General features: G+C 43.0%; 1 protein-coding gene across 1 annotated transcript; it reads right to left on the reverse strand.

The window, feature by feature from the left end:
* Positions 1 to 760: 760 nt before the first annotated feature.
* On the reverse strand, positions 761 to 27,158 carry Sinhcaf (SIN3-HDAC complex associated factor). The gene is made up of 6 exons (XM_059256420.1): positions 26,865 to 27,158; positions 12,799 to 12,945; positions 10,397 to 10,496; positions 8,442 to 8,568; positions 5,429 to 5,579; positions 761 to 2,383 (listed from the first exon to the last, which is right to left on the reverse strand). The coding sequence occupies exons 1-6, from the start codon at positions 27,065 to 27,067 to the stop codon at positions 2,224 to 2,226; spliced, it is 888 nt and encodes a 295-aa protein (XP_059112403.1). The 5' UTR covers positions 27,068 to 27,158; the 3' UTR covers positions 761 to 2,223.

Raw genomic sequence — 27,158 nt, forward strand, 5'->3', positions numbered from 1 at the left:
CTGACTCTGCCCACAGACAATGAAACCTTGTCACAGACATTCTAGTACTATGGACATTCAGGTTAAAATCAGGACATGAAGTTCTCTGCATGTCAATTGTAACATCCATTTATTCTTGAGTCCCCACCCCAGCTCATCAAAATAGAGCTTATACTGTGTCTTCATGAAGAAAATTTTATATTTATTTTATGTGTATGGGGTGTTTTTGTCTGCCTCTAACTTGTACCGTAAGCCTGCCTGGTCCCCAAGGAGGCCAGACTGCATCAGAGCTCCTGGAACCAGACCTACAGATACTTGAGCTGTCATATGGGTACTGGGAACCCAACGTGGGTCTTCTGCAAGAGTAGTCAGTCCTCTTAACAAGTGAGTGATCTCTCCAGGCCCTGAAAAATATTCTTACCAGAGACCTTTAAAACAAAATCACAAAACAGCTCCTTTTATTTTCTAATAAGACTAAATTTATTCAATACCCTAGAGTAAAAGTTTTGATTATAAGTATCCAACAGTATAAAAAGTACAAAACAGATCTGTAGATTTCTAATATATTAATACAAAGTGCATGACTACATACAGTACATCCTACAGGCAGAGAGTGGAGGGGGAGAAGACTGTGGTTGAGGTCTAGTAATAAATAAATAAATACAGAAGTAGAGATGATCCATCAAAGTATATTCTACCACCAATACTGCAGCCAAATGTACAAAAAAAAATCCCATGTCAAAGTAACGCAGGAGAATGGTAATGGCTGGACTCTGGGCCGTGGAGAACCAACCCACTCATTAAGCAGTCTGTGCATGTGGTGGCTTGTACTAGGTAGGTTTTCCAAAAAGGAAAGAGACACACAATGTGAAACTATAAAACTGTAAGATGCCACAAACTGTGGCCCTCCTTGTTGTGAAACACTAACAGACTTTAATAAAACTCCAGTTTTTAAAATAATTATGAGTGACAGAATACTAAGGCAGCCATATACCTCTCCCTCTGTGAGAGGTCTGAAATGGCACTATTGTTTTTCCTGAATTTTGAGAAGAGGAAATCAGACAACTTCAGTAGGGCTCAACTGAGAAGCCCTTGCTGAGATATCCATGTGAGGAGCTCCATTCAGCTATCTTGATGTTCAGGAGCCCAACTCCAAGAAGCCAACCTCAACACACAACTCTTTTCTTCTAATCAACTTTAAATAGTGGGAGAAAAATAAAACAACAAAACCCCAAGCCCTAATAAAGTTATGACAAGGCAAAGAGCTACTCTATAGATAAAACCTCCACAAAGGTCAACTGAGGTAATCCAGAGCTAGAACTGAATCATGTGGATTTCAGTGAATCCCAGACAGTTGTGTAACACCAATGTCAATTATTTACACACTGCAAGCCCTCTAAGAAATGTGCCCCAAGCAGCATCAACTGTGCCCCATGCATCCCCAGGACTTACACATTCTGTTTAAGTAGTTTCTAACCACCTGTTCCCTACTGTGTGGTGATGCTTTGGTACTATCCCTATAGGACCTTGCCCATCCTACAGGCTTGCCTTCCCCAGAAAGAGCTCTGGTTCTGTTTGATAAGGTTCACATACAGTCTTTTATCAAATATTATGATGAAGGGAGGCGACAGGTACTACCTGTGTTCAGAAACTGCTTCCTCCTTCAAGCTATTTGCAGAAAGCTCATTCTGTCCTGCTTAATAATCAGTAGTACAGGTCTGATTCATCAGAACCTTGGCAACACCTTAGCATTTAAAAATGTTTAACTACCTCTAGGGGCAGGTCATGCTACTGAGTTATGACAAATTATCATGAGGGAAAACAAGTGTAGCCAGCCATTTTAAAATGCCCCAACCACTGCCTCTCCACAGAAAGACTAAACTACGTATGGTTTATCACACAACAACTCCCATCTCTGTCCCCTGAAATCCCCTAATTTTGTTCATTAAAGGGGATTTAAAAAAAAAAAAAAAAAAGACTTAAAGAGCACTTTACAGCAGCATTCAGCTTTCCTATGAAATACTCAGCATCTTAAATATTATGTACACTTTTTTCTTGTAGTAAGCTAGAAACTGGCTTCAGAGTTTGCTGGATGGGGGACGGGTAACCCATTAAAAACTATTCTAGAAAATGTCTTTTGGCAGAATAGCAGGTATCCAAGTTAAAAATAGGAGGGTCAGTTTGTTGCTTTGTGGTCTTTTCAACATTTAAATCACTCTTTGTTCCCTTCTACATGAACCTTAGTCACCACTCCTGAGTGGAGATGGGCAGAGGCGCCGGGCCCTGCTCCTCAGGCTTCTCAGCAGCTGCTTTCTTGCTGCTGCAGCAAGGCTTGAAGAGATGTGTGTCAATGAGGACTTCCCCAAAACGGCCCTTATAGATGATACCACAACATATTTTCTGTCTAAAATAAATGAGAACAAGATATATTACAAGCGTGCATTTTCAGAACTCAAGTTGTTCAGTTCCGAGCCATCCTTCCAGTCCCACAGCTTCTGTTCTCTTGAAACATTTTGGTCAGATCTTTTTAGTAAATCCTACTCTTCTCTGATTCTCTGCCTATTTCCTTTTGATTCCCTTTATTTCTACGCTTACCTTTAGGATTTACGTACTTTATTGATCTAAGATACTCATCAGATTATTTATGAAAAAATAATCCTGTTTAATCTACCTTTATATCCTAAAAGCAATAATCATTTACCCATACATCTTGATGTGGAACTTGTGTGTGCGCATGTGCACATGCAAATGTGTGTGGAAACTTGAGTTCAACATGGGGTGTCTTCCTCAATTGCCCCTCACCTGGAGCTCACCAATCTGGCTACACTAGCTGGCTAGCAAAACCCTGGGATCCTATCTCTGCCTCCCCAGTGCTGAGATCAAAAACCAACCTCAAGCTCACACAGTTATGTTCCTTTGTATGTTCCAATCTGTATTATATTTTCACTTCCATTTATATGGGTTGGTTTCTATTACTTTGTTTTGCTGGATGTAATTTTCCTGTCTCTTATCTTGTATAGAATATACTTTACCTTGTTAGATTCTTTGATTACTCATCTTTGAAATGCTAATGTTATCACTATGATGACTAATTAATTTGGATTCTACTATTCCTTTCTGTTCAGGGAAGAGCTAGGTATAGACTGAACCTAGGTCCTTACACATTAATTAGAACCTATATGCCCAGCCCTATTCTACCATATTACTTCACTTTTTCTGTTCTACTCTTCCTACTTTACTATCTTTTATATGGGATAATACTGTGGAATAATCCATCTATACACTGTGACTATGTATTATTCATTGGTTAATAAAAAGGTAACAGGCCGGTAGCTGGGCAGAAATGCCAAACTGAGAATGATGGGAAGGAAGGCAGAGTCATAGGGAGATGCCACCCAGCCACCAAGCAAGCAGGATGTGTAGAAAATGAGGTAATAAGCCATGAGCCATGTGGCAAAGCATGTATTTAAATATAAATAAATAATATATATTATATGTTAACTTAAGTATAAGAATTAGCTAGTAACAAGCCTGAGCTATTGGCCAAGTATTTATGATTCACATTCAGCCTCCGAGTAGGTTATTTGGGACCGAGAAGTCAGGACAGGAAAATTCTGATTACAGGTTAACTTATGCTAATTCAACACTGTCTGTTGGCTTTAGTTACTTCATAGAATTCTAGCTACTCAGTATATTTAGTATCAGCAAGGCAAGGACACTTTAAATCCACCATCATCTTTATTTACTACCACAGACTCAACAAGTAATATAATAACCCTCTCCCTCTATTTTATTATCATTTATTTATGTGTGTGTGTTTATGTCTTTGTGTGTGTACAGGTGCTCACTGAGGCCAAAAAATGTCAAATCACCTAGAGCTGGAGTTATAGGCAGTTACAAGCTTCCAGATACCAGGATGCTGGGAGCTCAACTCTGGTCCTCTCAAAGAGCCAACTGCTCTTAATTGAAACATGCTCTCGACCACCAAGCTCTCTAGTTCCTCTTCATTTCAAACTTCCACAACTACTTTTTTGATTTGGGGGGTGGGGTGCTTTAAGACAGTTTGAGTAGCCCTGGCTGTCCTGGAACTCCCTCTGTAGACCAGGCTAATTTTGAACTCACAGAGATCCACCTGCCTCTGTGTCACAAGTGCTGGGATTAAGGGTATGCAACACCAGGCCCAGCTCATAATTATATAATTTTTAAAGTGTTTAAATTTACCTCAATATTTACTATTTCATCCATTCCTCAATTTTAATCTGGGATCTCTTTGTCTCTTTGTAGATAAATCTATTTTCCAGTCAAAATAATTTGTTTGGTTTTGAAGCAGGGTCCAGAGCTGCCTCAAACCCATGATCCTCCTTCCTCAATGGATTACAGGCAAGAGACATCATGCTTGGCTCCAGTCAACTGTCTCATGCACTTGTGCATAAGATATTTTTTGCTAAATATAGTTTTATTTTGGGTCTGTCTGTCTGTCTGTGTCTCTCTCATTCTATTGGTTTTTCAAGACCTAGAATTCGCTCTGTAAACCAGGCTGGCCTTGAACTCAGAGATCTGCCTGCCTCTGTGTCATAATTGCTGGGATTAAAGGTCACCATGCCTGGCTCAGAGCTACTATCTCTTAGCCAACTGAAGACATTAATATACTGGTTTCTGGCTTGCTTTATGTATATTTCAAAGAATCCATCTTTGTGTCATGATTGTTCCTGTGAAAGCAGTGTATTTTCTCCATACAGACCTATACTGTCCTTCATATTTTGTAGTTCTAGGCATGTCTACAAGTAAAATGTCTTATCTGTTTTCTGTATCCTAGAGATACTACTTTTTCTTTGGAAATATTTTCCCTCTTCTAATTATTGACTTTTTGGTCTTTGGCCACATATTATCTGGCCTGAGTGTTCCCTATCACCACGATAGTTTTAACTGCCAACCTGACATAATCTAGAACTGAACTGGGAGAACTTGCCCACTATGGGTGGCACTGATCCTAGACTGTGTAAGAGTAGAGGATGCTGGCTGAGCACAAGTACACACAGGTCACACTATTTCCTCTGCTTTTGATGGATGTGATGTGGGCAGTTCTCTCAAGCTTCTATTACTATGACTTCCCCATGGTGACAGACACTGTAATCTGGAACTGTGGGCTAAAATATCCTTTCTCCCCACATATTTAACTCAGCAAGCAGAAATGAAACTAAGACACCTTTTAAGAGACTTTAAACCACTTGTCCTTTTTTTAGAGATAACTGTCCGAATAGCTAGGTCTTAATTTAAGTACCTTGATGTATGTCTTACATTCAAGGTCTGCTCAATTCCTGCTAATCCAACTTCCTATTTGTGCCACGGGTTATTTGTCAAATACTTTCAACTGCTATACACCTAGAACACTGCAGTCAGTAGTTGATATGGGTTGGTGATTATAAACAAATTATTCTTTGGTTTTTACCTTTTCCAGTAGGTAAGATCTAAAAAGGAAAAAACCGGAGTTCTATTAGAGCTGGAAGCCATCTCTGTGTCTGAGCCATCATCTGACTGGTTACTGTAGCAGGGAGACTGGGCTGGAGAGGCACTTGAGGTGGTGCTGTGAGCATCAGAATCTGCATTAAACACAAAAGACATTTCCAGTTTCATCATGTGCAAAGTCCAGGTGCTGCTCCACTTATCTATATGGAAAAATAACTCACAAAATAAAGGTTAATTTACTAGCCTAGAGCTACACCAGCATATTTTTGCGCCATGCATTTAAAAGCCAGAAAATAAAGCATATGCCCTTTATCCCAGCACTCAGAAGGCAGAGCACACCATCTCTGTGGGTTCACTCTCTTTTAAGTTCGAGGATAGCCTGGTCAGCACTGTGATTTCTAGGATGGCCAGAGATATGTAGAAAGACCCAATCTCAAAACACCAAAATGAATAAATGAATGAATGAATAAATAAATGAATGAATGAAAGCCAGAAAAAACTTTTGGTTGATGGTCACTGTGCTTTTTAGTACTGTTTAGACCAAAACCACCACTTAAACTTCCCGTCTATCCAGGACATGGAAAGAACAGTCTATTTATTTATTTATTAGTTAGAACAGTCTAACTAATCCATTGAGGAAGGAGGATCACAGGTTTGAGGCAGCTCTGGACCCTGCTTCAAAACCAAACAAATTATTTTGACTGGAAAATAGAATTTATCTACAAAGAGACAAAGAGATCCCAGATTAAAATTGAGGAATGGATGAAATAGTAAATATTGAGGTAAATTTAAACACTTTAAAAATTATATAATTATGAGCTGGGCCTGGTGTTGCATACCCTTAATCCCAGCACTTGTGAGACAGAGGCAAGTGGATCTCTAACAGTCTGAGTTTCTAACTCAGAGAAACAATTATTAATATTTATTAAACACCAAAGCTTTAGTTTAAATTTTGTGTGTGCATGTACACATATGCAGACAACCTTGGAGACCAGAGGTTATCTGATGCCCTGAGGTAGTCATGAGCTACCTGATAAGGGTGCTTGATGGGCACCAAGCTTCTTTGCAAGAGCAGTGACACCCTAGGCCATCTCTCCAGTCTCACTGAAACATTTTCTGGAGTGCTTACAAGGGCAGGAGGTGCAGTTCAGTAGTGAATGCTTTCCTGGCACAAAGCCTCAGGTTTGAGCTCTAGCATTCAAGGAAAATAAAAGCTTATAAATGTAAGGATCTCACAAGTTCCTCTTTAAAAATCCTTACATAAATAATGTAAAGTTAAACATCTAAAATAAAGTATCATGTGTTATTAGTATGCTGTTTCATTTTAATAAATGGTATTCAACTTCCTAAAAACAAAATTTTCAAGAGTATCACACCGGAAAGGAATAATCTAGCAGGCTATTTAAACCTCCCAAACATCAGCAGACAGCTTCTGTGTGAGGGAGGCTCCCTATCCTAAACGCTCAGTGTTCTTTGAAACATTTCAAATTTCAGTGTGTACCATTTTTACATTTAAAAGCTGCCCTTAGATTAATTTAAGACTTTGGGATACCAAGATATAACAACTGTATACAGTGAAGAACTGTAATTGGTAAGTCTTAATTGGTAAGGATTAGTTAGACATGAACAAGAGAGCACGAGGCGGATGGGCAACAAACGAAGTCTCAGGCTTCTTTGAATTAGAACCTCCAAAACACTTAACAACTTTCATTTATCTTTATTGTAGTAAAAAGACGACAACAAACTAGCCATTCTATCTACTGTGAATAACTACATTCTTATGAAATACTCGCGTGTTTCATCTAGCAGTTTTGCCTCAGGTCCCCAGGGTTAAACAGGTATTATACAGTAACAAGAGGCTGTTTCCATTTTCAAAGTCTAAAGTCTAAACTGAACATATGGATAACCACAACCTCCACCAATAGTCTATGAACCCAGTATGAATTTGACATTCCAACACAACACATGTGTCTTACAATGAAAGGTCAGAAGCTACTTTCCTCCATGTGAGTGATGATTTCTAAAGTTTCTTTCCAGAAATCTAGGCTTTGGTTGAATGCTGTGTCCACTAATTTGCTGACTTTTCTGCACATCTCCAGGACTTAATTTCTTTATGTATAAAACCCAAGTAAACAAGCTGGCAGTGCAGTCTGGAAAATTAAAATGTCAATAAAGACACACTGTCTTGGTATCCTTTGAAAAAGTAGCTACCTATTATAAGTGTGTGTGTGTGTGTGTGTGTGTGTGTGTGTGTGTGTGTGTGTGTGAGAGAGAGAGAGAGAGAGAGAGAGAGAGAGAGAGAGAGAAAGAATGCGAATGTTAGTTTTGTCTATGTACATGTTTACCCATTATATGAGAAAGCCAGACTGACATCTTTACTAAGGCAGGGTGTCTCACTGAATCCAGTGCTCACTTGTCTCAGGGATCCCTTATCTCTGAATCTTGAGTGCTGTGATCACAGGCAGGAATGTCTGCCCAGCTTTTTGTTGTTGCTGCATTTATTAGTGTACGTACATAAGCATATACATGTCACAGTGCACGTGCAGAAGTCAGAGGACAACCTTTTGGAAGTCGGTTCTCCTAACACATTGGCCCTGGAGATTAGAGACTCCAGTTGTCAGGCCTGGGCAGCAACTGCCTTTCCAGATGAGCTCCCTTGCAGGCTCCACCCAGCCTTTATGTGGGTGCTGGGGTCAGACTCAAGTCCTCATGTTTTTGCAGCAAGCTCTTTATCCACTCCAGGATATCCCAAGTCCCTTTAGTCACTTATAGATATCAAAATAAGAACACACAAAGAGAAAAAAAAAAAAAGCAGAAAAACAGAACACAGTCACTGATTCAATAGTACCTTCCACAGGGTAAGGCCCCAAAACAGGAAGGGTCCACCTCAGTACTTAGCAGACAGTAAGCAGGAAATGGATTCACATACTGTAAAACCAGCCCCGGTCAAAAATAAAACACTACAACTCAGTACTGGTGCTCAACAACAAACTCACTGTGGCGTTTAAACTCCTTCTGCAGTTTACTGATCTGGTTGCTTTTCATCCTGTTTCCAGATAGAGTTTTCACTTTCTTTGGTTTCAGTGTTGTCTTTAGACTGGGTCCTGCCCTTGCATCTACCACCTGGAAGAAAATACTGAATATTTAATACCGTCTGGGCCCATGCTTACTTGAGAACGAGTTTTATACTCAAAAGTGACGAGGGTTCCTCTGTATCTTTAACCGTTACATGACAGAAAAGCATAAGCACGACTTAGACCTTCTGCATGCTAATCCCTAAATTTATCAACCACAGCAGCATTTCCTCTCACTTGTCTAGCATGGCATGGTTCTACTTCTTAGGCCTTCAACATAAAAGGTTGTCACTGGCAGGGCGGTGGTGGCGCACACCTTTAATCCCAGCACTCGGGAGGCAGAGGCAGGCGGATCTTTGTGAGTTCAAGGCCAGCCTGGGCTACAGAGCGAGATCCAGGAAAGGTGCAAAGCTACACAGAGAAAACTTGTCTCGAAAAACCAAAAAAAAAGTTAAAAAAATAAAAATTAAAAGGTTGTCATCACCCGCAAATACCACAATTTTGATTTCCTCAGATAAGCTACTAAAGAAAAGCTTATTTTCATATTAAGGTGACAGGTCCATAGGAAACCCACTGCAGTAATTTAACACTGCCAAAGGGAGGCACTGTGTTGTGTAAAGAAAAACGCCTATTTAAGCAAAATATTTTATGTAATGTAAATTTCATAAATCTTGGCCACAGATGGGAGCTCACACCTGTAACCCTGGTACCTGAGAGGCAGGGTGATAAAATCAGAAGGTCAAGTTGTCCTCTGCCATACTGGGAGCTTGAGGCTAGCTGAGGCTATATGAGACTTTGTCTTAATAAAGCAAAAAAAAAAAAAAAAAAAAAAAAAAATTCTGAAAAGCTACCTAACATTATTCAAGAATTTAACAAAACTCTAGACTAGGGGATACTAAGCAGCACAAGTTTAATCTAGCATGTTCCACACTCTAGTTCAATCCCTAGCACCAAAAATGAAAAAGGATTGGGGGCTGGAGAAATGGTATAGCAATTAAAAGCACATGCTGCTCTTGCAGAAAGTGAATTCGGGTCACAACATCCACCTGGTGGCTCACAGCCACCTGTACTCCAGTACAGGGGATCCAACGTTCTCTTTTGGCCTTTGCAGGCACCAGGGGTACGAGGCACACAGACATAAAAGTAGACAAAACACACACATAGATTGAAAATAAATACATCTTCAAAAATAGATGTATTTAAACATCTAAACATTTAAACATTAAAAAAGTGTTGCTCAGATCATCTAGATCAAATGAGGGAGCGGCTTTTCCAGCAGACTCTGAGTGCCATGCCCAGGCACAGCTCCAAAGGATACAATAGCCCCCACCTCTGGTACACACTCACACACATAATTTTTAAAAATACAAACATATCTAAATATATTTTATATAATTCTAGTGGCATGGGCAAAAAAAGTAAAAAGCATAACAGAATCTACATCAACACTGCTGACCTAACACAGCTTATCCAGAACAGCATCCATCTAGCCTTTTATTTTATAGGCACCACCTCATTCAGGTCCCACAGTAGCTCTATGGACAGCTGACAGCTTTGTAGCCTGTCAGACAAGCAGTAAGTAGGTAGTAAACACAAGACTAAACCTATGCGCTCATGAGTTTGAAGCAGCATGTCAGTCTAAGAGTGAAAAGGATCCATGTCTAACTCTGGGACTTCCTAGAGATGAAGTCTTAGAATCTGACAATGTGCAACCCCAAAATCTCCAATAAGGGTATTGTAGACAGACCAGGAAATGACACACCAGGCTAGTTTATCTTTATCTTTTAGCCTTTTCTATCCTAGTGATATAGAATTTCCTAAATTGGGAATGCTGGTGTTAATGTTATTTTAAAAGAGGTAGAAAAAGATGAACTAACATGATTCCAGTTTTTTTTTGATCCCGCTGGCAACTTCTTCCATCTTTTCACAAGCAGCACACAGGCATTGCAGATGTCTCCAGAGCGAGTCTCATGCAACCTGCAAGGAAAACAGAATATTATCACGCTTGGAGAAAAATACATCCATTTATGGCTCATAGATGATTTCTGATTATCCTAACATGATCTATTCCACTGTTTCTCTAGTGCATTTCAGATATTAAATTAATATGCCAGTAAGTGGTCCTACACCCATGTGTATATATACAGGCAACACTAAGTGGAGTCAGTGGTATTTTAAAAGTAATTCTTTTGTTTTTTTTACCCTATTTTTTTTTTAATTGGTTTTAGACAGGGTCTCAATATTCACTCCTGGCTGTCCTAGAACTCAATTTGTGCTGGTCAGGCCTCACTCAGACTCAGAGAGCTGCCTGTCTCTGCCTCTAGAGTGCTGGGATTAAAGGCGTGCGCCACCACCGCCCAGCCCCGGTTCTTTTTTTAAAAAAGAGAGAAAAGAGTCTGAGCAGTTGAAATTGGAAGAAAAAAATGATGGGGAGTGGTGGGAAAGGAATGAGATGGGTAGATTTGATCAAAACACACACACACACACACAAAATTTTCAATTAAAAAAAGTTATTAGCTTCTAGAGACCCAGTCAATCATATCAATGTATTCCATTCAAAAATCTTTTTTAAGTCAGGTGTAGTGGTGCACACCCTTAATCCCAGCACGTGGGAGGCAGGGGCAGATGGATCTCTTTAAATTCAAAGCCAGCCTGGTATAGACATAGTGAGTTCCAGGGCAACTAAAGCTACACAGTGAGAGCCTGCCTTTAAAAAAAAAAGTCAAATCAGATTTATTTAATTTTTATGTGTGTAAGTGTGTACCATGTGTGTGCCTGGTGCCACAGAGATCAGAAGGAGTAGGATCTCCTCAAACTGGAATTCCGAACAGTTGAGTTACCATGTGTGTACTGGGAACTGAACCAGGGTCCCTGGAAGAGCAACCAGAGCTCTTAGGGGCTGAGCCATTTCTCCAGCCCCAATGTACTACATTTTAACAGTTTGAAACCAAAGAATACCAAGTCCGAGCTGCGGTGATGCATACCCAATGTACTACATTTTAACAGTTTGAAACTAAAGAATACTAAGTCTGAGCTGCGGTGATGCATACCTACAATCTCAGTATTCAGGAGGTAGATGGAAGAGGGCTACTGTGAGTAGCATGGGCTAGAATGACACACACACTTTAAAAACACGGTAGGCCAGAAAAGATAATACACACACCTTTAATCCCAGCAGCTAAGAAGCAAGCTTGGCCTACCTACATGGCAAATTCCAAGGATACACAGGGATATCCTTCCTCAAAAAAACAACTAAAAACAGTAAGACAGAGTCTATGTCTAGAATTAGCAATGAGCAAACAATAAATGCTTTAAGAAAAAGCAGTATGTGGTCTGGGGTGATGGCTCAGTAGGCGAAACACTTCCTGAACAAACACCAGGAGGATCTGAATTCAAATATCCAGAACTTACATAAAACCAGGTGTGGAGGTGTGCAATGAAAAACCAAGCATGGTCATGTGCATCTGTAATCCCAGCTCTCATCTCTAAAGAGTCGGGAGGTGGGAACAGGAGAATCTCTAGTAGTTCACAGGCCAGCTAGCCTGGCCTAATGACTACGCAAGATCAACACTCAAGGGTGCTGACCCCAGCGTGAATGACAGAGCACACAAGCACTCAAATGTTCACATGCGTCAGGGAGTCAGTGGTTGTGCACGCCTTTAATCTCAGCACTCAGGAGGCAGAGGCAAGGGAATCTCGGAGTTGAGGCCAGACTGGTCTACAGAGCAAGTTCCAGGACAGTCAGGGCTACAGAGAGACCCTGTCTCGAAAACAAAGTGCACATGCAATCAATCAAAATCAATGACATGCAAATGCAGGTGCACTCTCTCTCAAGCATACTATCTTCTACAACAGGAAATGGTTCAACATTAAATATTTTATTTCGTCCAGGTACTATTGAAAAGTTAACATACCCTGGTAAGTTTCAGGGCAGAAGAATATTAAGTATATTGCTATCATCCTCCTCAGTAAGTTATTTTAAGAACATGAGCCCGGTGGTGGTGGCACACGCCTGTAATCCCAGCAGAGGCAGGCGGATCTTTGTGAGTTCGGCCAGCCTGGGCTACCCAGTGAGTTCCAGGAAAGGTGCAAAGCTACACAGAGAAACCCTGTCTTGAAAGGAAAAAAAAAAAAGAAAGAACATGAATCCTCACTAACCCAGATATTAGAAAACTAGTGATTTTAAATATTAGCAGATTGTTCCCATTGCTTTGCACGGAAATATTTCCACACACTTTGACTATTTTTCCATCTAAGAATGGAACATAACTAATCTTACCCAAAACAGCTCTGGAAGTCCTTTTCATAACGTTTACTGTCCGTGAACCGAGAGCTGGAGGACTTGGCTCTGCAGATACAGCAGCCCTCTATACTTCGGTACATCTTTGGCTTGTGAAAACCAAACATCTTTTCTCCTGGGCAATAGCTGTAAAGACAAGGGAATGGATGCAGCTTTGTTAAGGACAATGACAAGAAACCATGCAAGGGGGGCTGGAGAGATTGCTCAGAGGTTAAGAGCACTGCTTGCTCTTCCAAAGGTCCTGAGTTCAATTCCCAGCAACCACATGGTGGCTCACAGCCATCTGTAATGAGGTGCCCTCTTCTGGCCTGCAAGGATATGTGCAGACAGAACACTGTATACATAATAAATAAATAAATCTTTTAAAAAAAAAAAGAAAAAAGAAACCATGCAAGGACTTTCCTCTACTCAACCCTACCCCCAGCACAGGTAATTTTATAACCAAGTCTAACAAACTAGAGGAGCTCCCCCAGATCTACTACCCCACAATACGAGGGCCAGTATACAGAACATGCAAATGCCTGGAGCTAGGAGGCATAAATCCACTACCTCCTTTGTTTCTCCCTACCAATATTCTAGAAACGGGACAGCATTTTTCTTAAATCACACACCCTACCAACCTACTATACTACAATCCTCAAGGGACATATGGCTACCTGTAGCACCTATCAGCCTATCAAAGCCCATTCTGGGCTCCAGGGTCCCTCAGTATCACAAGTACTTGTTATAGGTTTCACACTAGCCCTTCTCACCTCTTTTACCCTAAACTCCCTCCAGCTAAAGCTCATCCAACTACTATCCTTCTTATAACCGAGCTATTCTCACTGCTCTCTGCTCTTCATTATGCTCTCTCTACTCTCTGTCTCTGGTTAGTCTCCTTTCTCTTACAGAACCCTGGCCATGACCAGTTTGCTGACCATATTCAGTCTGCTTTCTCCCTCTGCTCTGGACTATTCCAGATGCCTCTGGCTGTTCTCACTCTCATATCTACAATAAAAACTTTAGAAGGTGTTGATTTGGTGTGCTTATCAACTGTGCTCTATGGAAGTGAGAGGTGTTGGTGTGCTCTTTGATAAATGGGAAGTTCTATATAGTCACCTTTAGCTGAAAGGAAGATAGGAAAATCACAGAAATCCAACCTTAGGAGTTTAAAAATGATGTCCATGCACTACTGAGGGAAATTAACTCCTCTGGTCAAAATCCCAATACTAAGGAAGGTTAAAAACTATCTTTAGGCTGGAGGCCAGTCAGACTCCACATCTAAGGTCAACTTCACCAGATCTGGATTAGAGGACACATGCCTGTAATCCCAGCACTAGGGGGACTTGAGGCAGGGCTGCCATGAGTTCAAGGTCAGTCTGGTCTGCCAAGTGGAGGGGATGATAATAAATATGGAAACTTAAAACCAATGGACCACAGGATGTGTACACCCAACTACCAATTACCACAAAAACATAAGGCAAAGAAATAAAAAGGTACAATTCCCTTTGCACATATAGTGTTGGAATTCATAGAGCCGTGAAGCTTCCTATCTGCCACTTAGATCATCTCTTGCCTGAGCCCAGTGCCGTCCATGGACCACAGCAGGTACAAAGAGGTTCACACGCAGCCAAATATCCAGAGGCATATGTGTATCTTTGTTTTTTTGTTTGTTTGTTGTTTTTGCCTTTTTTTTTTTTTTTTTTAAAGACAAGAGTTTCTCTGTGTAGCCCGGGCTATCCTGGAACTCACTCTGTAGTCCAGGCTGTCCTGGAACTCAGAGATCTGCCTGCCTCTGTCTGTGTCACCACATCCAGCTAAATGGGCAACTGTTAATCCCGTGTTTCTTGGTGTTTTCTTTGGTGCAGGGGGCGGGCAAAGATGGATGAATAAGACCACTAACACTTTAATTATTAAGTCTAAACTAACAGCTACCTGTAAAAATTGTTAAGACAGAAAAACAAAGTAGCGGGATTGTTAGAAGAAAAGTACATAATACAAAAAAACTGAAGAATAAGGTAAGATGAGAGGGGATGGAGGGATGGTACAGAGGTTAGGAGCACTGGCTATTCTTCCAGAGGACCTGAGTTCAATTCCCAGCAACCACATGGTGGCTCACAACCATCTATAATGAGATCTGGCACCTTCTCTGGTGTACAGGCATACATGCAGGCAGTACACTGTATACATAATAAATAAATAAATCTTTAAGAAAAAAATAAGTTTTTTTTTTAAAAAGTTAAGATGAGGTGGGTTTTTTTTTTAACCTGAACTCAAGAAAATGTCTTCCCAAACAAATGGTCATGCCACTTTAGCCAAAACAGCAAGTATCAAATGACAGACCCAAGAAACTAGACATGTATATATATTCCTGTTTCTTCTCTAAACACCCTTGCCATCAAGGTCAAAAGTCCACAGTTCCTCTTACAATCATCAATAGTGCTAGGAAACTTCAGCCTCTTCATGAGCAAGGACAAAGGAAGTACACACAACAAAGCTCCATGCCTGCAGTCTACTCTCACAGCCTCTCCCTTCCCCCCAGAAAAACACCGTGCCAAAACGACAGGGCACCCAGACTGTCTCTAAGCTGTGAAGCTAGCTGCCTTCAAGACTGGATTTGCCAAGAAGCCAGTTTTGTCCGTTCATCACACTGACAAGCTACAGCCTCTGCTCAACAGTGAAGCCAATCAGTAATTTTCTTGGTGAGGATACACACAAAAGTAACTACCAGCCCGTCAAGAATTTTGACTTTTTTGACTTTTAACAACCCACCACATTCCTGTGGACTAGCTTCTGCTTGAACAAGGGTGGGGTGGGAGCAGAAACTCAGGGTCCATCCTCTTCTAGACAGTGCTGTGAGAAATTAAGCAAGATCCTAACCCAAGTCGTCTCTTATTAGATGACCACTCAACCCATTAAAGCCCATTCTGAGCTCTTCCACACCCTTAAGAGGCACGTGAGAATCTGCAGCGAATATACATGGTGTTCATTCCAAGCTTTGTTTACAGCAGCCCGTTAAAGTGGTGGTTTGTATTTAACCACTGAGGTTTGGGGAGCCCTGAGAATTAACTGAAAGTATTTTCATGAAATCTATGGAGTCACTTATATTCGAAACCAAAAACATCTACCCAATCCCTGTAGTGAAGCCAGACACAGCATAGTGCCCCTAAATCAGGTTATATCTGAGAAGGTGGGTGGGCCTGGCAGTTTGATTGTGATTTTGAGATTCCTGGTATTTCAAGCAACCTGGTGGCTGTTCTTTACTTCTTTCCAAGTCCCAATTTGTGAAACAGTAAGTAGTTCTTCTGGAACTGTCTCACTTGCTCAAATAGCTTGGTCAGCTATGCATCTTGTCTATACTGGAAGCATTCTCACCACACCATTCTGCACCAGAGGCAATCACCTGCTTCCTGACTGAGGGTGAGTCCGCTGCAGCTCACAGCAGAACAGACACCACACAATCTCATCTTAGAAAGGACTTAAAATTGTAACTTATTTTCTAACATTACAGACAGTGGTGGTGATGACAAACTGAATATCTAAAACCACAGAACTATATGAATAGTAAATTTTATGACATACAAATTGCATCTGAAAGTCATAAATGCAAACAGACCAGAAACCACAAGCTACGATTTCTCAATTTATTCCACAATAGTTAATATGTAATAATGTATCCATTCAACATACACACTCCTTCCCTATAACTTCCTTGCATAAATATCCTCTTAATATATTTTGTTGCAAAGTAAATAGCTGGCAAAGTTATAGGATGAGTGGCTATAAATACTATGCTCAATAAATAAAAATCAAAACAAAAAAAGGTGAGTTAATCTCCTATATGAAAGATAAAGGCTGAATTGGAGTGACAGCTCAGGATCTCTTCTTGTACTCAGCACTCACGAGGGTGGGCTCTAAATCCTATAATCTCTGCTCCGGAAGATCCAAAACTCTTTTGGCCCCCACTACACATTAATGTGCATAGCACCTCCCTATACATACAAAATTTTATGGCTAAGTGCATGGAACGTGCCTGTAACCCAGCATTTAAAATGTGCAGGCAGAATGACTGTTGTAGCTCAAGATCAGTATCCTATACATAGGGACTTCCAGGATAGCCTGGGCTACATGAGATCCTATGCAAAAGAAGGGCTGGAGAGATGGCTCAGCAGATAAGTATACTTGTTGCTCTTCTAGAAGACCCAGGTTCAATTCCTAGCATACACATGGTGGCTCACAACCATCTTTAACTCTAGTTCTAAAAGATCAAACACCCTCTCTTGGCCTCTTTAGACACCAGGTACATATCTGGTGCATAGATACACACAAAGGCAAAACACACATACACATACACAAGAAAAACAAGAAAAAGCATCTTTTATGTTTACCTTCATTGGTGTCTCAAACAGTAAAACAGAGAGAGTACTGGGGTCTGGGCAAAGGGCCACAGGCATCATGTCCAGTTACAAAGGTGGCAAGAAGCAGCCCCTGAAAAGGCCAAGGCTTCCAAGCAGGAACCAAGAGAAGAACTAAAGCCAAGGCCTCAGGTTAGTGCCCTGTCCCGTCTCCAACCACAGGTAAAATTAAGAAATATCGTTAAAAAGTAAGCTGTTCCTTGCACCTGACATGGTGAACCGCTTCCACTATTTATATACAGATTTATATGTTTACATATGGATTCTCTGTCTATAACTACAATAAAGTGTTATACTGGAGCCTGTTGTACATTGTAAAACACTTTAGTTTTAAGTCATAAAAATAAGTAAATAATAAATTACATAGAAAATAATGATATCCTCTAAAAAATGTAAACATGAAGTTGACTTTTGCTTTATTCTCTTCCTCAAACTATCCATTCTTAACCAAGAGCACCACAACCCAGATGTTATTATCATCACACTTTCATTCACCTCAAGAATCCAAAAAAGCTTAGAGAGCTTGAGTAAATTTCTTAAAAGCAAAACAGATGGAGCTGGTCAGTGGTGGTTATGTGCCTTTAATCCCAGCACTTGGGAGGCAGAGGCAGGAGGATCTTGAGTTCAAAGACAGCCTGGTCTACAAAAGTCCCAGGACAGCCAGAACTACACAGAGAAGAAACCCTGTCTCAAAAACAAACAGATGGAAAGGTATCTACGTGTTAGACAATTCACACCACTGCAGATCCTACAGAACAGACAACAGAACAACCCTTGTAAAGCAGCAAAGAAAAATCCAAAGACAACTTTGGAGTGAAGGCAGAAAAAGAAAATGGCAGTCAACATGAAAACCCACTGGTGACCACATGGTGTGGGGGATCCCCACGTTGCTGCAATTGGTAATGCTGGCATTTTAATCGTGTGCTCTTTAATCACCTGTGCTCACAGAACCTAGCAAACAGTGTAACTGTAGCAACACTCTTCACAAAGGGTCAACAGAAGAAGGTTTTGTTTCTTCTCCCACTGCTAGGTCACTTGGCTGCAGAGTTCTCCAACAATGAAACACACTGCATCAGTGCCTAGGGAAAGCAGGAGTAATACTGTTCGTCCTCCCTCTTCTAGATACCTGCATTAAAGCTTCCAAATTTACATCAACACTTTTAAGGTGATGGATTTTAATTTGCCCGGAAGCTGAGTAAGAGGCTGTAGACTCCACTTGTTTGCAAAGAGCTCCAAACACGTATCTCTAAGAAACCACATGCCTAAGCATTAACTGTAGTTGCCGTCTGGCACAGCCTAAAACTCACTTTACAAGAAAGGGGTCCAAACTCATATAAGTCTTCCACTAAGACAACACAGGTTAAAAATTAAATCACAAACCCAGGCCTCTGGAATTTAGATGGTATATATTAAGAAAAAAAAATGCTAGGTCTGCCTATTTGCACAACATAAAGGGAAAAATAACCATCCCATCTAATTCTCGATTAGGAGTGATGTGGGAAGGGGTGGAGTCTCTTTTTAAGAGGCAATTATCAGTTACAGAATTTAGCCATACAGTAAATGGTGAAAAGGTTATCTACCACTTCTTCACAATTAAGAAATTGCTTTTAGGGAGGCTGAAGAAATGGCTCAGTGGTTAGGAGCACTTGATGCTCTCTCTTCCAGAGGAAGGCTTCCACAGGTCCTTGCACTCATGTGCACATACCCAAATGCACAAACATGCTTAGACATAAACAAAAATAAATCTCTTGAAAAGAGAGAGAGAGAGAGAGAGAGAGAGAGAGAGAGAGAGATTTGCTTCTAGCTGAGCATGGTGACACACACCCTTAACCCCAGCACTCAGAAGGCAAAGGCAGGCAGATCTGAGTTGGAAGTCTGAGTTCAAGGCCAGCCTGGTCTACACTGTGAATCATAAGACTGCCAGGGCTACACAGAGAAACCCTGCCTCGGAAAAAACAAACAAACAAACAAAAAAACACAAATTGCTTCTAATTCTATTGGCCCTTTGGTAATATTAAGGTGAAATCTCACTTCCTGCCAAGTATATGAAAATACCAGGGTACATTTTTTTTCTTGAATTTGATAAGATCTGCACATTACTGAAACATAAACTTTTCCAGTCCCAGAACATATCCTAGGGATTCAACTGAGTGTTTCCTGCAGGAAAAGTGAAACCTAAACTTGGGAGGTTAGAGGGGGAAGGGGGTCATAAGGAAGATCGTAAGTAATCCACTCTAACAAAATATTAAGCAGAGACCACAGACTCATACCTGACTCACACTTCAGGAACATTCCTAAACTTTAATGTCATCTTAAAATACAGCTAAATCTCAACTCTTGAATATTACACACCAACACACGGGTTAGAGCATCAGAGGACAGGACGCATCCAGCAAGCAACAACCCTAACTGCCAGTTCTGTCTTAATGCCAGCTCTTCTTCCTCAACATTTCATTTCGTCATTAGTTTTGGTCTAGTCCACTCTCAGGAAATTCTCCAGCATCCCCGAGCTGATCCAATTTCTTCCTTTTGCTCTGGAAAGCAATACAGCCACGTGACTACGAAACCATTCTAACTTTAAATGCCCCACACTGATGATAACATTGCCCCTCCAAATCTGCTGCAGTGTCAGCTTCCTTGGTTATGATCCACAGCCAAACAAAGATCTGAAAGTCAACTGCTGTCTTCCTATCACTCTCTCCACGGCTCTCCCATCTAATCTCATAAAGGTCCTTATGCTGCCTTCCTTTCCTGCCTGTCCCTGTCTTTGTTAGGACTGACTTCTAGAACATGGTTATCTTCCTACAGCTCAAATATTAATCATCCTTCCAGGGTACCAACTCTTGGCTGCAGGCTAAGCTCTGAACTCCTTGGCAAGAAATTCAAAGCTTTTCGGGAGCTGGCCCTGCCTACCAGCTGCTCACAACTTGTAACACTGGTATTCCAGGAGGGCCAAATCAGCTTTGATACCTAGCCACTCCAGCGCTCAGGCTGGTGTTTCTGTCTGAGATGGCTTCCTTTCCATCCCTCACCCGGGGTTTATTCACACAACTTTACATGTCTTTATTCTTTTAAAATGTACTTAATTTGTATTCATACACATAGGTATCTACATGGGTACACACATTCATGTGTGGGGACCAGTGAAGGCCAGAAGGGAGTATTATTGAATCCCCATAGAGGAGCTGGAGTTACAGGCATGTACATGTGACATGTATGCCGAGATCTGAACTCAGGTCCTCTAAAATCTCAAGTGCACTTAACTTTTGAGGCATCTCTCCAGCCTCTCATCATTTCAATATTGCTTTGTTTTTTTGTTTTTTTTTCTTTCAAGACAGGGTTTCTCTGTGTGGCCCTGGCTGTCCTGGAACTCCCTCTGTAGACCAGACTTTCCTTGAACTCAGAGATCCACCTGCCTCTGCCTCCTGGGTGCTGGGATTAAAGATGTGTGGCACCACTGCTCAGATCAATTTTATTGTTTTGAAGCAGAGTCACATGCCTAGGATGACCTTGAACTCAATATATAACTGGGATGACCCCAAACTCTTGATTATCCTGCTTACATCTCCTAGGTGCTGGGACTACAGGCCTGAGTCACAATCACCAGCACTTACCTATCAAATGAGATTTCACTTACTTACCTATTTACTGTGTTATCTCCTCTGTTCAATAGTAAACCCTGACAGGACAAACAAGTCGTGATTACACCCATGTACTAACTCTACACATGGACATTTGCTTACTACGAAGAAAGTAGGACAGCAAAGATGAACATAAAGGCAGACTAAAAAATGAAAAAGAAAAAAGAAAATAATTTTAAAAAAAGGACTGTAGACATGTCTCAGCTTGTTGCTCTTCCAGGACCCTAGTTTAATTACTAGCACCCACATGGCAGCTCACAACCATCTATTAACTCCAGTTCTAGGGACTCTGATACCCTCTTCTGGCCTCTGCAGACACCTGGTACAAGTACATATACGAATTTCGAGTAAGTGAACAAAGTCTTCAAAAGAAGTTTTTCCTTAATATTTAAATTTTTTAATTAAAGACTTCCCACAAAAATATAAACCATATGAACTCCTAAGATTATTAATGGTAAACAATTTTCATAAAATGGTAGAAAAATAGTTCATTATTTCAAGAGGGGAGCAATTAGGAGAAATGAGTCTCATAATTAGAACTACTTCAATCAATCAAACTTATAATAGACTGAAACAAAATACACAACTAGAAATGAATTATTTTAGCCTAGGTTTCAACTTTTGTTCTAGAACAAAATATCTGTAGTAGCAAGTATCTGTGACCTTGTATTCCTGGTGGAGAAAGCAAGCCTTCTCACCTTGAAAACAAATGCCTTTCTTTTTGGATTAGATTTTTAGATTAGTCCTACAATAGCAGAATCTTAGTTGCAGAAAAAATTTAAGAAAAAAGAAATTTGAAAATCAAAAGAAAGTATTTCCCATTTAAATCTGTGAAGAATCAAAAGTAAGTGCAGGACCCCAGGGAAGCGCTGTAGAGAAACCAGGAACAAAGTGGTGACATTTACTAGGTATTCACCGGACTTTTTGGTGTAAAATGGTTGAATCAGATCTGGAATAACAAACAGAAGTTGAGGGCAGTGTCTTCCCAGAATTGGTTTCTGATGGTGGGGGAAGGGGCCAAACACACACTCTTTCCATGCAGCATTTACTGTTTCTCTGGGCAAAGTAACTGAGATGTCTACTGCCCAATCCCGAGGACAACAGCCTGAGGACAACAGCTGTGTCACTTACTGCCCACATTTCAGTCACTTTCAACCCTGTGGAAATAGGTATGACTGCCATTATCACAAATGAAAACACTGGACGAAGCGAATCAGCTTCCCACTGCAGACATTCTCCTCTTTTTTGTTGGAGACAGGGTCTCTCTGTGTAGCCCTGACTTTCCTGGAACTGGATGGATAGACCAGGCTGGCCCAAACTCACAGATATCCTGCCTGTTTGCCTCGCCTAAATGCTGGCATTAAAGATTTAAAGGTGCCACAACATTTGGCCCCCATCCTAGGCATTTAACCCCAGAAACTTCTGAACAATTAAGCAAGTGCTTCAGATAATGTGTTTTAATTAGGTTTACTATCTCTAGAGGGGGGGAAACTTTTTTTTTTTTTTTAAAGAATTGTTTCTGGGAGCTGGGGAGATGGCTCAAACCCTTAAAAGACTTGTTTTGCAGGGCGGCTCATGCCTTTAATCCCAGCACTTGGGAGGCGGAGCCAGGCAGATCTCTGTGAGGCCAGCCTGGTCTACAGAGTGAGTTCCAGGACAGGCTCCAAAGCTACATAGAGGAAACCTGTCTGAAAGGAAGGAAGGAAGGAAGGAAAAGAGAAAGTATTTGTTGTATTAATTATGTATATGTAGGGTGTGTGCACAAGTGTGAGGGTGCCCAAAGGGGCTGCCAGGAGAGGGTGTTGGATCTCTTGAAGCTTGAGTTATTACAGTTGGTTGCAGGTCACCTGACATGGAAGCCATGATCCCAATCCAGGCCTTCAGCTACAGCAGCAAGCAAACCAACTCTACGGCCCAGAGCTGTTTCTAAAGCAACAGCTATGGACTTGGCATGGAAAAGTTAATCGTTCTCAAAGCAGCCTTAGGAAGTTGGCTTAAGATTTTTCCACGGGGACTGGAGAGATGGCTCAGTGGTTAGGAGTACTGGCTGCACTATATTAGATAGAGGTTAGGCAGTGGTGGTAGCACATGACTTTAATCCCAGCATTCCAGAGGCAGAGCTCCATCTGGATCTGTGTGCTCAAGGCCACACTGGAAACAGCCAGGCATAGCGGCAGACACCTTTAATCCCAGCACTTCAGATCTCATATATTGCTTGGGAAAGACACACACCTTTAATCCCAGGAAGTGATGACAGGAAGCAGAAAGGTATAAGGCATGAGGACCAGGAACTAGAGGCTTTTTAAAGCTTTTAGGCTTTTTAGCAGGAGTTCAGCTGAGATCCATTGGGATTGGCTGAGAAGTTGGCGAGGTGAGGTTAGCTGTGGCTTGTTCTGTTTTTCTGATCTTTCAGTGTTCACCACTGCCTCCTCCCCCAAAAAAGAGCACTGGCTGCTCTTCCAAAAGACCCCAGTTCAATTCCCAGCACCCACATCACAGCTCACAATGGTCTGCAACTCCAGTTCCAGGGGATGTGGTACCCTCACAGACATACATGCAGACAAAATGCCACTGCACATAAAAATAAATAAGTCTTTTTAAAAGAGAAAAAAATGGTTTTTTCCATTTAAAAGTTTATTTTAGCCGGGTGGTAGTGGTACATGACTTTAATCCTAGCACTCAAGAGGCAGAGGCAGGTAGATCTGAGTTCCGGGCCAGCCAGAGCTACACAGAGAAACCCTGTCGGGGGTGGTAGGGTGTGTGTGTTATAGTTGTGGAGGTACCACAGTGGTACAACACTTATCTAACGTCTTATACCTGAGGTTCAAAACACAAGCATACCAAGTTTGAGGGCGAGTATTTAAAACAGTGCTACCACGATGACTCAGCCAATAAAGTCTGACCACCTACTTACTGAATCTGATGCCTATACCCAACTCCACCAAGTAGTCCTCTAGCCTCAAATGCTCTTTCAAAAAAAAAAAAAATCACAAGAAGGGAGTGGAAACCTTGTCTTCATTTTTCTCTTAACTCGCTCAAGTCTCTTTTACAAGCACCACTTGATTGTAAGAACAGATACGTTTAGTTCTACATGGGGTGTGGATTTTCCTAAGATGCTGAAGTCTCACAGTAAGCCGGCTATAAAATACAAAGCAAACAAAAACACCCAGATCAAACAATGTCTGCAAAGCACCTCATGTCTTTTCACGTGTCCCAGGAGTCACCCAAAGAAAGCCAAGGTTATAACACCCAAGGTTTTTCATTTTCTTGATAGGCTTTCCCTAGTCACTTCAAAGAAATGCACCCCAAGACGGGTTACCTTTCAGTATCATTAACTTGGTCAACAAAACTTGAAAGGAATGTTTCTCTAAAAACAAAACAATAAACAAACAAACAAAAACGATTTCAATTTTTATGGTGCATGAGGGTAAAGCATCTAATTTTACTCCCCAGTCAATGCCACACCTAGATGCTAATAAACTAACTGAAACACGGGAGAAATCAGGAAAGAAGCAAGACACCATATTGCTGGTTAGATGTCTAGACTGCAGGCAAACCCCAAATACCAAAGAAGCATCCATGTGTCAAACCAGCATAATTTTTGAGCTATGCCTGGAGCCACATACCAAAAAAAGTTAGCTTGAAAAAAAAGTCTAGGAGGGGTAACTCGAAGGTCAACGCAGTTCCCAGGACTTGTGAAACTAGCAAGGGCTCGCTAGCAGTGTCATACTCTAGCAACTTCTCCCAGCATCCTTTTACTATCTTTGAAAGACCCTACTCCCCAACTCAGGAATCTTCAAGGTCATGTCTGAGATTTATCTGTGTCCTGCATGTCTTAAAGGCCAAAACATCCTCCGAATCATCCTCTGAATATTTCACACGCTTTTAGCCTTTGCCCCGACTCAAAAGCGAATCCCAGACTTTCATTTAGAGTGGGCAATTCAAACGTGTTCAGTTTTGCAGCACAGATCACTGAAAATTATTTTCAAGTGTGGCAAACTTCAGTTCAAAAGCAGGTGCTTTCAGTACCCTGCTAATAACAAGTTTCACGTCCACCTTACTAAAAGAAGGCAAAAGTTCCCTCAATCTTTAGAAAACATGACAGGGCGAAGAGTCTACTAGGAACGAACTCCTAACATGGGGGGGAGGGGGGGAGGTGTCATGAGCATCTGCCTCCGAAGTCATTCATCACCCGCAGTAATGAAAGGCCAGAATAAAATAAAAACAAGAGGCGGGCTGGGGTGCTAGTTACCGGAACAAACTGCTGCGTGTCTAAAAGCCGCCCTGCCAAACCTGCGCTACGCTTCGCAGCTCGCCCCACGTGTAAACACACAAAGGCGGCACAGCACGCACCCCTAGTTCCTCCATCACTACTTCCCGGAGCACCGAAACTTCCCCGCGTGTAGTCGGAGGTCCTGGGATGGGGCGCAGAACTCCACTCCTCGAAGGAGCGCAGCGCTCGGGGCTCCCGGGCCCCACGCGCCGCCCGCCGCCCTCACCTGCGCTGAACAACGGCCCCGCGCCCCGCCGGCGCCGCCCGAAGGCCGCGCCTCCGCTCCCGGGCCGCTCCGCACGCTCGGCCTGACGTAATTCAAACATGGCAACAGTTCCACTTCAAAGGCGGATGCATGGACCTCCCAGACGCGGCCTCCCTGCCTCGGAGCTCGGGCCACGCGTGGGCCCCGCCGAGCGGCGCTCCGTCGCGCCGCGCTGGTGACCCGCAAGCCGAGGTGCCCCCACGGACACGGCCTCGCCGCGCCGCTGCGGAAGTTTCCGAGAGGACCTGAGGGACAAAAGCCGCCCCGCGCCCCGCCCGGCCCGCACCGCTCGGGCACACGCGGCCCTTTGTTGTCCGGCGGCGTCGGGGCGACAGGGACCCGCGCGCGGGCCCCAGGAGAGGTCGGGTGCCCTCGGCCGCAGGCCCCCGGGGCCAAACTTTTGCCGAGTCCCCGATCAGAGACGCCCGGAGGTCTCCGCCGCGCGTCTGCAGCGAGTTGGCGACTTTCGCTGTGCTTTGGAAACTGGCAAGACGCCATCACCAGGAAATCACATTGTCCTGCTCCCGACAGCCCCGACGGCGACCGCAGCTCACTCGGAGCCGGACACTCGGACGCAGACCGGTCGCGGCCCTGAGCACGTGGCTTGTCAGGTGGAGCACACACACAAAAAGGGAAAAGGAAAAAAAAAAAAAAAAAAGAGTTGGGTGCCTCCTGCAGTGGACTGCGCCCCCGCCTCCATCCAAACGGCTTGGCTCTGCGGGCCAGGGCCACCCCTCGCATGACGCCCGCACCCACGCTACAGGTGACCAGACCGGCGGCGAACTTTGGGCTGCGGAGACCGCCCGGCGCCGGCCGAGTGCAGAGACCGCGTGCTGCGCGCTCATTGTCGCAGACGCGTCCCTGCGGACTTCGCCAACAACGCCACGCCGCGTGCGCCGCGCAACCCCGAGGCTGGCCCTCACCGGCTGTCTTTAGCCCGTGTGGCCGCCGGCTCCAGGTAGTGGCAAGTTAGTTTACGAGCTCCGGCTTTGTTGTGCACCCGCGTGCAAACCATCGCGAGCGCCGCGGGAGTGCAACACGCGGGTGCTCGCGGCGCACGAGACCACAGCCGGAGCCCACAGGGGTTCCGCGACCCCGACTCAGCTCTCTGGGTCGGTGGGGAACACTACAACTGAGAAAAGTCATTGTCACCTTCAGCGTGGATGCAACTCCGCCGCTACTCGTTCGTTTCCACGCTGCACTCACTTTCCCCACACCCTGACTTTCGGTTTACCTCAAATACCCTCCCCAATTAAGAAGCGCACATCCAACACCCCTGTACAAAGGAATCTGGAGTCCGTAGAGGACGAGGACAGCGCTCCTCGCAATGCCATCTCCAAGACAAAACTTCCTGTGTGTTTGTGTATGGGAAGGACGGAGGAGGCGGGGGAGGTAAAGGGAGGAAAGAAAAAACGCAGAAAGCGGAGCCTCGGAGACAGTTTTGTACCGGTGTCCCGACTAGGATCACTCACCTTCCACGCGCAGCAGCGTCCCCACGGTGCGGACTGCACCAGGCCAACCCCCTGCAAGCACTCCCTCCGCCTGCGCCGAGTCCAGAAAGATTGTCTCCTGCAGTTCTTCGGTTGCTACCGCGGACGGAGGTGTAGATTCCGCTTTCCCTCTGCGCACGCGCAGCTCCCGGGACCAAATTCTCTTGAATTGAGCTGATTTGCATACGGGCGCGTGCACGTCGCGGGCTGGGCGGGGAGAGGGCAGGGCGTCCGCGCGCGCTCCCGCGGCCTCTATTGTCCTTTTAAGGGGAGAAG

The sequence above is a fragment of the Peromyscus eremicus genome, chromosome 3 (genome assembly GCF_949786415.1).
Source record: "Peromyscus eremicus chromosome 3, PerEre_H2_v1, whole genome shotgun sequence".
In the NCBI taxonomy this organism is placed as follows: domain Eukaryota; kingdom Metazoa; phylum Chordata; class Mammalia; order Rodentia; family Cricetidae; genus Peromyscus; species Peromyscus eremicus.

Excerpts from the sequence above, each read along its gene's own strand:
- Sinhcaf (XM_059256420.1), bottom strand. The coding sequence starts at position 27,067 with ATGCAAATCAGCTCAATTCAAGAGAATTTGGTCCCGGGAGCTGCGCGT. Across the intron at positions 8,569-10,396 it reads CAAAAAAAAACTGGAATCAT|GTGGTAGATGCAAGGGCAGG; the intron begins GTTAGTTCATCT and ends ATTTTCTTCCAG. Across the intron at positions 5,580-8,441 it reads GAAGGAGTTTAAACGCCACA|ATTCTGATGCTCACAGCACC; the intron begins GTGAGTTTGTTG and ends TGTTTAATGCAG.